The sequence below is a fragment of the Protopterus annectens genome, chromosome 9.part0, assembly GCF_019279795.1.
Source record: "Protopterus annectens isolate FY-2018-M chromosome 9.part0, PAN1.0, whole genome shotgun sequence".
In the NCBI taxonomy this organism is placed as follows: Eukaryota; Metazoa; Chordata; order Ceratodontiformes; family Protopteridae; genus Protopterus; species Protopterus annectens.
In genome coordinates, this window is record NC_056743.1 from 800,786,018 (window position 1) to 800,799,777 (window position 13,760).

Genomic DNA, 13,760 nt, shown 5'->3' on the forward strand with positions numbered 1-13,760 from the left:
GGAGACAGGTTAGGATCAGTGTTAGGAGATGGTGGGTTACCTGGATGTAATATGTGGTTAATTGACATCTAGAAGTCCCTAGGGTTACTACTGTGATTAGAGCTGGATTGTGAGTAGAGGTTTCTTTTATCAGATACTATCATTTTTTTTAGTTTTGTTTCTAAGTTCTTTATATTTTTAAGTCTAAAGGAGATTTTGATTTGGTCCATTTTTTCCATGCAAGATCTCTGATATGGATAGAGGAACGAGTGGTGTTGGTAAGCCAAGGGGAGATTTGAGATTTAACTCTTGTTGTTCGAAGAGGGGCAAGAGTATTGAGAATATTTAAGAAAGTTGAATTGAAGTATAGGACAGCAACATTAAGAGGCTGTGAAAAGAGTGAGGACCAGTTAATGGAGGATATGAGGCTATTTAAGTATTCTGAGTTGAAGTCGGTCAGATTACAGAAAGCTTTAAGTATTCTGGGTTGAAGCTGGTTCGATTATGGAAAGTTTTATATTTGTGAGTACTAGCAGTATGGGAGGTGTATCTAAGTACTCGGATAGGGGCATGGTCACTAAGAGAATCAGATAGTGATTCAGGTTTATGGTATTTATTCAAATGAGACACTAGTATCCAGTCAATAACTGATAGTATAAATATATATATATATATATATATATATATATATATGTATATATATATGTATATATATATATATATATATATATATATGTATATATATGTATATATATATATATATATATATATATATATATATATATATATATATATATATATATATATACTATGATATTTAGAACCCGCCAGAAGCTCAGATCTGTACTCACTGGCTGACATAACCAATGTAATAACCATGACAAATTAGAGACTACAAGCCACTTCCAGTATCTTAGTGGTTCACTTAATCAACGTTTACATTTTCAGTATCACATTAATACAGTAAGAGTCAAAATTAATTGATTACTTTTCTGGCCGTCAAAGCAGCACATGCAGAGTACGCCTTCCCTACCATTAACACAGCATCAGAAAAGAACATTTTATTACTGCATGTAATTAGCAACCATATATGCAGCTTCATTACTCAGTCCTCCAAAGAGAACACCACTGCCTTATTCATACCAAAGTAAATGGCTACCTGTGAAACAGAGTTCCACTTACTACTTGGATCCTTGCTTTCAAACTGCTAAAACTACAGTTCTTTCCCTTCCTATCTGGCTGCTTAACAGTCAGATCTTCAAACTATAAGCAAAGATCAACTCTTCCCTCACGTCTTCCATTCCAAATGCCTCAGACCACAGCATCTTTTTCATTGCTCCAAAAATGTGGGACTCTCTTCCCACCACCCTAAAAACAGTTCAATCATATACTAAATTCATATCAGAATGATGTAAAATGCATATGCTTCCATAACCTGAATATCACCTAACCTCTACTTTCACAGTCCCTGGCCACAATATTTTATGTCTTTAAAATGCATTGCACAAATGTACCACACAGTTGTATGATAGTAGCCATTCCATCAGATTTAACTTACATCCCCGATACTCTTTTTTTTTTTCTTTTATACTGTTATTTCATAAATACTGTATGTTGTCTTTCCAAAACAGTATTTTCAGTGACATCAGTATGTTCTGTGTTTTCAACATGCATGTATAGAAACCCATTCCCCACCTATAAACATAGTACTAAGTTTAATTATTTGACTATAATTTTACAAAGTGATTACACTGTTTTCTGAAAGCTGATTAACACTCTTACTTGTTGCTTGTATGGAATTTATAATGTCCCTTGCCAAAATGTAAAATATTTGAATAATTCTCTTCATTGCATGTATTGTATTATCTATGTGCATGTCAAGTGTTCAAATGGTACACTCACCAGGCTGGCATAAGAATGGTTTACTTGGACTAGTGCTCTACCACAAAATTACTAACAAATGTAAATAAATAAATACAATATAGCACAGAACAACAAAAGAAGGGTTTATATATGTCTGTGTGCACAGTAGTGCCTGCATATTAGAGACACTTTTTAGTGCCTAAAATAACTGCGAAGAGTTTAAGTTTATAGTATGTGCCAAAAGGAAAAAAAGAGAGATTTATGATGACAATCTGATAATGCTTTCAGAAGGTCAAGATTCCTGCTTCAGAGTTCCAAGGCCTGATGCTTTCTGTCCTGCATCCAGTTTCTTCCTGAATCACTCAGGTTTCTCCAGGTATCCATATTTCTGCCTACAACCCCAAAGCATGCTGTTTAAATGGCTGTGCGGTACATCCAACCTTACCCTTGTGGCCTGGATCATGGCAAGAATGGGTTTACACCTGATTAGTTCATTGGCAAGTCATATGAATACATCAAATTTAAATTAATGTATTATTTCACCAAAAAGGTGAAAAAGGAACAGCATTAAAACATGAACAGAATTCAAGAATGCACAGGGCAAACATAACCTTGTCCTTCATTAAGAATAATCTTAATATTGGTGGCCCAAGATAGTGCGCTATATACACACTGGTTTACAAAGTCCATTGAACATGTGGGAGAAACAGACAAATGAGGGTTTTGTAAAACCGAACTGGAAATAGTCACGCACCTTGTTGCTGGTTGTGACATACTAATGGCTGAGGGAATAATAATGTGGTAAGACATTCTGACGAAGTCCTTTGTATTTTTGAACAAAAGCACTTAATTTATTAAATATTTGTGTGGAGCCTTGTTGTCTGCTTCATTTTTGTTTTCATTTGTTGTAGTTTTTTGTTTTTAGTTTATGGTACTGAAGTGGCTGAAAAACACTGGAAACATAAGCCACAAGGTATAGAAAATGATGAAGTTTATATCACATGGGCTCACCCATTACCAACAGTTCAAAAGATAGCTGCTAGAAAACCAGATATAGTGATCCAAGAAAAGAAGACAAGAGTAGCACTAATTGAAATCACCACACCCAGTGACTACAGTGTCTTGCATACAGAGAGACACAAAGTCATAAAATATCAGGATCTGCAGGCAGAAATGAGAGCAATGTGGAAGAAAGATATCCAGACAGTTCCAATAGTAGTAGGAGCAACAGGTCTTATAAAAAAGAATCTAGAATCATATTTAGATATGTTACCAGTCCATGTAACCCCATACAAATTGCCGAAGGAGTCATTACTGGTCACAGTGCGGGTGCTGCAAAGAGCACTTCTGTCTGACATCAAAGATTGAAACAATACTAATTCTGTGAACATTAATCGTACTTTGATTTAGGAATGGGGTCCATTCCCATCATGGTATTGAAAACCCAAAAGACTTGGAGAAAATAAAAAAGGACAAGGTAAAAAAGAAGCAGCTGATAAGTAAGGATTTTGACTTATCTAAAATGTATAACAAATAGCTACACTTGATAGGCCAAGTGCTTCTCATTTGGTGTCAATATCCATGTTTTTGTGTTTATCTTTTATATGTATGTAAACAATAATTCCCTACAGGATGAGAACTTAAAGGGACATAATGAGCCATCCAGGGGTGTGATAAGGCCCAGAGGCAGAGGGCCAGAGGGCCTCTTGCCTCCTTATGTTCTGTCTGTTGTGAATGGTACTATTGCACATAGGAAAAGACTAATGACAGAAAAAAAGTATTGATTTTAAAAATAACTCCATAAAAGATACTTTATGTAAAGACTTGGAAAGAAATGATTTCTTTACCTGAAAGAGGACCTTCAATAAAAGAAGAACAACCGTATGCATTTGGTGACACATAAGAGTTTAGTGAAGTAGTTCTGTCATAGACAAATGTGTTATTGCGCTGACTAATGTTTGCTGGGGGGGGTATCACCTGACTATAACTATAAAAGATCGATAAGATTCATATACGTGTGTGTGTGTGTGTGTGTGTATGTGTGTGTATGTATATATATATATATATATATATATATATATATATATATATATATATATATGGTTTACTTTTTAAATCACAACTACAGGTTAGACAAAAACGGGAATGTCGAACCACAGTTGGTTGACTGCCATTTTGCCAACCTGCACCATTGCAAGTGTGCAGTTTCGAGAATGCCACTGTGCATTTGCACATATGTCATCGGCGTTATGACTACAGATCATGGTACAGTGTCGTTCGGAAAATTACCCTTTTCCCCAATGTAGTGCGATCTCAGAGTTGGAATATATTATTTGCAGTGGGGCACAGCTCCCCCTGCAAAAACGTGCATTTCTGTGTTGTGCAGTATGTATGCACTGCTTAGAAGTTTAACTTCTGTTGGTGTTCAGTAAGGTGCAGGGGAAGGCATATGTCGAATAATGCCGATTCTTTGAATTCAACATTATGTTCGACATAGTGACTGCATATATTCTCCTGATTTTCAGAGATGTGATTCCTGTGAATGATCGGATTTTATTCTGGTTTTCGTGATTTTGATAGTAAACACACACACACACACACACACACACACACACACACACACACACGTCATACAGTTCAGCAGCTTTGGATATCTTTGCTTGTGTACCTGTCCTACTCATCCAACATTTTTACATTGCTTCTGAGATAACAACACTAGTGTATCTCCTTGCTTTTATGACTTGCTTCTGTCTGCTTACTAAGCTGTCAGGTTATGGAGTGTTCATCAGAAAATGTCAACTACAGAATGCATATATTCATAATTACGTTACAGTCCATGTTAGAATGTAGCTATGCTTACACTGTGGGAGCAAAGCCATGCTTTACCACATGGGCAGAAAAACATGAATTACACACAGACCAGGAAAATGTAAAGGGGTAATTTGTAACTCTCTGATACAAATCATTGGCAATAAAACTATATATAGTAATGGATGCGGCTCCCATTTGAAATGTCAGAGCACAAAATGCCATGTGCTGAAAAGCCAAAGAAAAGACCAAAAACACAACAGAAGAGCAAATCTTGAAAATTGCTCTTCTCCTTAAAACTTATTTTTGCAGGGGGTAAGCCCCCTTGCACCCTCCCATGTGGGTAGCAAGCCCCCAACACCCCCAAACCTATATATACCAACTCCAAGATCATCATACTTCAGATAAAATGGAATATTCCAAGAAATGGTATCTTGGACTTAGTATACGTAAGTCCAGTCTTTCAGCTCTCTTCATTTTGGGACTCACTTTAGTGGATCTCAACATTAAATGGTTACCAATGGGTAGTTCTCATTTTTGTATGCATACAGTAATAATGTGATAATGAAATAATTACATTTGATGTGTAATAATATATTTAGGGTTACACACTGATATATTTAGCATTGCTGGCATACAGATCTTGCTTCTCTTGTGCAGTTCCTGGCTAGGGTGGAATATGCATGACTTCTTGTCTGCCCTAAAGAGATGCAGGTAAATGATTTGACGATTTTCCCTACTGCCCATGAGTCGGCATCCTGTTATGTAACTGTCCCCCATTCAGGACTAGTTCTCTGTTTTATGCCCTTTGGATGTCAGGATAGACTCTAGGAACACAGCAATCCTGAACATGGCAAAGTAGATTCCAGAAAATAAATGAATGCAGGGCTGGCCTTAGGCCAGTTGGACCAATTTGTCCCAATATGGCCCTACTCCCACAGGGTGTCCTGTACTAGGTATAACAGGGTCTTTATGCCTTATATGACCCATGGATTTGCCTAAGAGACACTACAGCAAAGTGTAAAGCATTTTACTAGTGCAGTCTTGCTGCAATATAGTTTACAAGTCCAGAATTATTAGGCACCCTATTATTGGTAACTACAGATTCATCCCTCTTGTATGGCTTATAGTGTTAGCTGTTTGCACACCCATAGTAGTTATAGTTGCTAGTTGTTATTGCTGAGTTCTCAACTGAGATTTCAACCCAAAACTGGTCTGGTTTTGTGTACCACTCCTATCACTGTATCAAAAGATAAGACCAGGTTTGTTTTGCATACTGAAAGAGAGGTAGTTTTGTTTTGCTTCTCTTGCTGATATGGGGTTTATGAATTGTGATTAATAAAATGTTTGTGACACAGATGCCTGGATGTGAGTTTTGCTTCTTTTTCTTTTCCTGACAGCTTAGGCTGGTAATCATATATGGCTAGTGCAGTGCACAGCAACAATTAGAACAGATAAGGGCCATGTGCAGGGGGTAATCAAATCTATTCTAAGACACAGATTAGGTTGCAATGGTGAAAACAGCACAGTGTACGGTGCATGCTAATGAGTCCATAATAATATACAAATAAGAAACCCCACTGAAATGAGACATAAAGAATATGCAAATTAACTGACCTAAATTGGTGGTGCTTCACAGCAGTGCTTACCCATTCTGAATGCCAAGATTCATGGTGTACATGGCAAGAAGCATGCTAGGAATAGAACCAGCAGTAACACAGCTGAGTGGCATTGGAGCCAGTGCTTACAGCATTGTGAGTCAAGGCCATCTGAACCAATGCAGGAGAAATCGGCAGTGCCTGATGTACTACCTAATATGGCAGATCAGCAGACTGTGAATCATTGCTGAGTGGATAGATAGAATAAATGAAGTGTGTGTGCACAGCATGCCCATTTCTGCAAACACAAAGGTATGCGTAGCATTAAGCAACCTCACTATAGGGACCTTCCCATGACCTAAAGGACCCTTGTCACGGATATCACAGGTGTCAGCCTTGCAAATCCTAAACCAGTTCCTCAACATGTTGCTGTAAAGGCCCCAATGGGTACAGTTGGCCTGAAATACAATAAACAGTAAGGGCTGACCGACAATGCCTGAATCGGTAGATGGTCTGTAATGATCAGGGCAATAATTATAATGCATCTGTGGGCCAGCTGAGCAGCTCACATAATTCACATATTTGGTAGACATCTGAGCTAGACCAACAGCTCCTGTCAGGGTATGCCCCACAGGGTTGTCTGATTGATAGACATGCAGACTGGGAGAAGGCCACATAAAATAAATTGTTGTCTGTTGCTGTTGATACAGGACATGCCCTAGAGCCCTGGTTAATGACCTTGATGCTCAACATTCAGGCATGATTTATCCCTACACAGGATGTACCTATTTTTGGAGGTGTGTCCCTATTTTCAGGCTTGATTTACCCCTTCACACAATTTTCTTAATCCCTCTCATCACATGTCATTTTTGAAGCTGTATGTTACACATAAAACCACATTACATTACCAACGTATTAGTGGTACTAATATTGTAAAGCGGTCATATATCTTACATTTTTCTGAAGCAAAAGTAAATGACCTTGTGACATAATCTTGCAATACAATTGATGAAAGTATATAGATTTTACACTGTGTCTTTGATAAAGTTTGATAATATAGTTTCACTATTTTTGTCACTCTCTGTTTTTTAAACATGTTCCTGAGTAGTATCCCATATTCCTACTGGAAATGAGAAGTGTTATGTGCTACTTGGTATTCAGATTTTATGCTAATTAGATGTCCAGATTTTTACTTGGATGTACCTACTTTTCAAGCACCTTGGTACCTATTTTCACTGCTGCAGGCTGAGGGGTATGCCTGTGTCTGTGTGTTCCATGTGTATCTGCCTGCCCCTGCCTGTGTCTGTGTGTTCCATGTGTATCTGTCTGCCACTGCCTGTGTCTGTGTGTTCCATGTGTATCTGTCTGCCCCTGCCTGTGTCTGTGTGTTCCATGTGTATCTGTCTGCCACTGCCTGTGTCTGTGTGTTCCATGTGTCTCTGTCTGCCCCTGCCTGTGTCTGTGTGTTCCATGTGTATCTGTCTGCCACTGCCTGTGTCTGTGTGTTCCATGTGTATCTGTCTGCCCCTGCCTGTGTCTGTGTGTTCCATGTGTATCTGTCTGCCACTGCCTGTGTCTGTGTGTTCCATGTGTCTCTGTCTGCCCCTGCCTGTGTCTGTGTGTTCCATGTGTATCTGTCTGCCACTGCCTGTGTCTGTGTGTTCCATGTGTATCTGTCTGCCCCTGCCTGTGTCTGTGTGTTCCATGTGTATCTGTCTGCCACTGCCTGTGTCTGTGTGTTCCATGTGTGTCTGTCTGCCACTGCCTGTGTCTCTGTCTGCCACTGCCTGTGTCTGTGTGTTCCATGTGTATCTGTCTGCCACTGCCTGTGTCTGTGTGTTCCATGTGTATCTGTCTAACCCTACCTGTGTCTGTGTGATCCATGTGTATCTGTCTGCCCCTGCCTGTGTCTGTGTGTTCCATGTGTCTCTGTCTGCCCCTGCCTGTGTCTGTATGTTCCATGTGTCTCTGTCTGCCCCTGCCTGTGTCTCTGTCTGCCCCTGCCTGTGTCTGTGTGTTCCATGTGTATCTGTCTGCCCCTGCCTGTGTCTGTGTGTTCCATGTGTATCTGTCTGCCCCTAACTGTGTCTGTGTGTTCCATGTGTATCTGTCTGCCACTGCCTGTGTCTGTGTGCTCCATGTGTATCTGTCTGCCCCTGCCTGTGTCTGTGTATTCCATGTGTATCTGTCTGCCCCTGCCTGTGTCCGTATATTCCATGTGTATCTGTCTGCCCCTCCCTGTGTCTGTGTGTTCCATGCGTATCTGTCTGCCCCTGCCTGTGTCTCTGTGTTCCATGTGTATCTGTCTGCCCCTGCCTGTGTCTGTGTGTTCCATGTGTATCTGTTTGCCCCAGCTACCTGCCCTTCTCCTTCTTTTCCATCCCACCTTCCCCACCTGTCTTTCTTTGTGAAAATTACAAAATGGGTTCCATCCTCAAACATTATCTTTCCTCCCTTTTGTACTCATGCATTATTCTTTTGTGTTTGCCTCTGCTTGGTGTTCTCCTCTTTTTCTTCTTTCCTATCTACCACATTTCTTCTCCATTATAAATGATGAACAAGGTTACCATTTTGTTGTGCACACCCACACTTGTTTATCTGTTAACCATTTTTCTCAGCTATAATGTCCTTCTTGTTACTACCACTAGCTGCAGCTATATGTCACTGCATTACATGCATGGGTGTGCTCTGCCTTGGGCATTCAAGCCAGGCATAGCTCTGATGTCTTTCACATCGGTAATCTCCTGTTGTATGGTAGCACACTGCTGTTCATTCAATTTCTGCTGTATCTAATTTTTCTTACTCAGCATGCAGACATAATCTCCTGCCTGCTACATCTTTGTTTAGGTTTCTATTGTTTTGCCCAGTGTCCTTCTCAAATATTACCACTTATGAATCCATCTCTCAGTCTTACCACTGCTTATATCTCTGTTCCAAAACAGTTATCCCTCTTTATTTACTACTACATATTAAACAGTGAGGTTCTTTGCTTCTCTCAGATCTTCTCTGTCCAGAGTTTTATAGAATTCATAAAGGATTATTTTGTTAACCTACTGAAGCCATTTTTTCATGCTATCAACATGTGTCTATATCTCCACCCCAGCCAATGCCACATTCAGTGCTGCAGAAGGTCACTTTGATTGTAACTCATGCTGTTTTAACACTGGTACTATAGCCAATACTGGGAATGTAGTTGTGTGTTACTAAATAAAAATATTTTCTGATGAATATAAAGAAAAAGGTGTGCTAATCAAATGCTGCCTTGCCCCAAATCCTCACTGCCAGTCTACATTTTCTTTTTTTGCAAAGAAGAAACTTTCACTTCAAACAGAGCAGTTCAAGCATGCTACAGTTTGTTGGGTGCTCATTCCCAGATGCTGGTAAAGTATACTAAAGGTAATTATATCAGAAGATCTTCATTTTGAACACTGATGAAAAAAGATTTTTCTCCATCACCACCCCTTCCCAGACACGGACACACACATAACTTCCCTCATGCTGCCAGGGCCTTAGTTAGCACAAGAGTTCTCCCTCTGCTTGCTGTGTGTAAGGATCAGTTCACAAATTTAGCTGTCAGCAAAAGCATTAAGATCTGGTGTCAAGTAATTAGTATTCTATGAAGATACAGTTTATTTGTCATGCAAATCTTGTTTTTATGTAGTGTGAAGATCTTACATCTTAGTTCTGATTCTGTTCTATGAGTCAGAAGGAGCAGAACTCTACGTTTCACACTACATGTAATGGGATGTTTGGCCTTAGTGAAAGAAATTGTTTTTTTCTTGCCTTTCTGTAGGGTGTTCTTCCTCATTTGCTTACCAGCTGGTGTTAGCAGCTCACGTATTGTATTACTCACATGCTATTTCAACTTGTTCCTCATGGTGGGACTGATGCTGCCTGTTGCTACTGATGCTGATGCCACCGATGAACTGGTTGGGAACACACCTGATACAGCATTATACACATGGGGGGGTCGAAGTCCCCTTATTTATTAAGCATGGCAGCAGAATACACACATGCTCATTCGTAACAGGTACCCTTTCATTTCAACCACATGTCTGACCTCCCTCTATGAAAAAGCACGTATGTGTGGCTACGGAGTTGGTTCCTGCCTGAAAAGACCACCATCTACTGAACTGTGTTTTTAAGTGAGATCATGGCATCTTACAAAAAGCAGCATTGTGGCAAATGACTTGCAAGAAATGATTTCACTTTTCTTTCTTTTAAATAAAACCAAGAGTAACTATTTGTTTCAAGGGAAGTTCTGGTTTGCATATATTTACCTTTACTCATGATATTAGAACAGTGCGCACCTTATTAAAAACTCCAAGCAATAAGTATGTATATTTTGGCAATCACAGGAAACAAAATTAAGCAAAAAGCAGAACTGTCATTTATGTTGGTGATTTTAAAATGAGACAAAATTTAAAAAAAAAACATTCAGTATTCTGAAGAGTACTGTGGAATTAAATCCACATTTAAAGTCTATACCTCTGTCCTGGGGCTTCTGCTTGATGGTACATTTCTTTCAAACTGCTGGTTTTGCTGTAGACGTACAAAACTGTCAGACCACAAAATGGATAGTAGGAAACTAAATCAGAAAGAGGATGTGGTTAGTTGAAAGAAACTACGGTCAGGTTTGCAGGAACACTAAAAATACATAATGTATGTATTTCATCTGTTGTAAATGCGGAGTGTTACACTGACTTGTCCTGTTCTCTTGCTGGGGAAAAACAGATTAAAACAGCCATAACAAATAATGATAAAATTACTCAAAAAAGGTAATATTTAGATGGTACTTAAAACAATTCTAATTATTTTCTTTCATTTTCAGTTATACTTTTTGACTACTAGTCATTTGAATTAAACTGACATTTAGAATCCTATGTTTTATTCACTTGATAACATCACTGATCTTTCTTATGAAGCTGTAAAGTGGAAATATCGATTTTGGCACTGTCTTAATCATGCATAATGTTCTGTTATAAATGTTACAGGATACATTCTGGGTAAAGAACAGGCAAGAGAAAAAACATGTTAGAGAACTGGGCCTATCATATTATACTGAGATTTACTAGTTAGTAGTTGTCCATGCCTTTTTCATAAAAACAGTACTTTGACTAACTGTTCTGTCTCAGTTGCTTGCTCTGTATTATGAAGTCATGAAAAAACATGATTCAAAACAAGTATCCCCCAAAGTCTCTTCAAAAATGAACTTAGCTATACCTGGGGATTCAGAAAGACCTCCACTACCAGTTGTAAGAGCTGCGGCCAAAAGGGATTGTTTGCATGATGCAGAAAAATGCAATTCAGAGACATGTTAGCTGCAATGTCTGCGAATCACCCTTAACTACTGTGGGTGCAAATCAGTACTTTCCTGCAGTAGTCAATCTTGGTGACCAATGGATTGTGGTGGCACAGGCAGGCACCCCCTTCACTCTCTCACACTCACACACACACACACACACACACACACACACACACACACACACACACACACACACACACACACACACACACACACACACACCCTGACATAACTCTTATCCATCTCTGAAGTGACAGAACATCACTCGTATCCTCTTATTTTTTCCCTGACCCTCATACTCCACAGATGATTACAGTGAGTCAGTTAATGCCAGACAGCTCCATTCTTCTTACTGTTCATTAAGTGAATCATGATAATAGGCCTGTTGCTCAATTAACTTTTTACATGAGTCCAAGTAACACATTAAAAATTCTTCCTTGTGTTCATAGGTTCAGAGGACATTACTAGGCTAACAGCTCATAGGTTCATAAGTGAGTAATAGGCTAATGGCCCTGGGGCCAAAACAAGCTTAGCCCAAGAACATACCCAGTCGTCCTGTTGCCGGACGTTAGTTCCTTGTACCCCTATCGAGCGAGGCTGTTGAAATGATCACTGGGGTGAATTTCCTGTTACCCATCCACTCATCAAAATTTTTTTTGAAGAGGGATGGTGAGATGCTCCCCTTGACATGAATGGGGAGTTTATTCCAGAGTATGGGTAATCTCTGGCTTAGGAACCTGTCCCTCCAGCAGGTTCTGTTTATTGTGGTGATGAGGATGAGGTCCTTGGATTGTGTGGTGTGAAAGGATTGAGTCTTTTTCAGATGAAGCATGTCTAGTAACACTAGGTCCAACATGGCTTTGTATGCCAAACAGAGATTGCCTTTAAGTAAGTGATATAAGATGGAGTATAGCTGTAGATTTTTGAGTCTGTCTGTGTAGGGCATGTGTTTAAGTCCTAGGATCCTCTTTGTGAGGAATTTCTGTGGTATCTCCAGTTGTTGCAGGTGTCTAGTGAGGTACATACCAAATGGGGCATTGTACTCTATAACGGGTCTAATGAGGGATGAGTAGAGAGGGATTATGACCTCTTTCTTCCTGGATGAGAAATGTTTTGTAATGAGGTGTGCCACATAGAAATACTTTCTAACTACAGTGGCCACATGGTTGTCAAAGGAGAGGTTGCTATCCACTTGTGTCCCTAGATCTCTTATTACACCTTGGGAGTTGAGAGGGCTACCATCGATGTGGTAGTTCATGGGCACAGAGTTTTTCCCGAAGGGGATAACAATGCACTTTTTGGCATTGAGCTTGAGGCCATGGTTCTGGCACCAGTCGTTGGTGTCAGTGAAGCTTTTTGTAGGATATCGACATCAGCTTGAGAGTCAATAATGGCTCCCAGTTTGCAGTCATCTGTGAACTTGGTCAACCAGAGTCTTTAGTGTTGGCCTGAACTTCAGAGAAGTATATACCAAACAGCAGAGGACCCAGGACCGATCCTTGTGGGACCCCACTTGTGACTGCCTGGTAGTCGGATTTGGAGTCTGCTATTTTCACCATGTGGGCTCTGTCTGTGAGCCAGTTGGCAACCCATTTAATGATGTAGGGGTTGACGCCTAGGTTGGTGATTCTGTCAATGATCCCTGAGTGGGGAATAGTGTCAAAGGCCTTGGCCAGATCAAGGTAGGCTGTGTGGACTGCCTTGCCTTCATCGACTGCTCTGGTGACAAATTCGAAGAAGTCTGTCAGGTTTAGCAGACATGATCTGCCCTTCATGAACACAAACTGTGAGAGATCCAGGGTTTAAAGGTTCCCAATATCCTTATTTATGAGGTCCATAATGATGCGCACCATGACCTTACAGATCAGGCTCATTAGAATGATGGGGAGGTAGTTTCCTGGGTCAGTAATCGCTCCTCCTTTGTAGAGAGGAATGACTGTAGTGGTGCACCATTCGGTGGGGTCAAAGCCTGAATTGAGGCTGTGGTTGAACAGGGCACTCAGGTGGGGTACCAGTTCCCTTTGTAGTTCATGTAGCACGCAGCCAAGTATATTATCAGGTCTCATGGAAGCTGTATTTTTGGCTTTGGATAGTGTGGCTTCTACCTGAGCAGCTATGATATTAGGGATTTGGCATTCCTTGGGTATTGGGATGGGCCTTTTGGGGGTGAGGGGGGGTAAAGTTAACACTAAACCTGTCTGCCAAGA

General features: G+C 40.0%; 1 protein-coding gene across 1 annotated transcript in view; it reads right to left on the reverse strand.

Annotated features, from left to right (window-relative positions):
- LOC122810593 overlaps nt 1-13,760 on the reverse strand; it is a 217,683-nt gene that overhangs the window by 125,037 nt on the left and 78,886 nt on the right. Inside the window, exon 2 of the mRNA XM_044082170.1 lies at nt 10,737-10,836. Within this exon, the coding sequence (XP_043938105.1) occupies nt 10,737-10,768 (32 nt within the window). The 5' untranslated portion in view covers nt 10,769-10,836. The remainder of the gene's footprint in view (nt 1-10,736; nt 10,837-13,760) is intronic.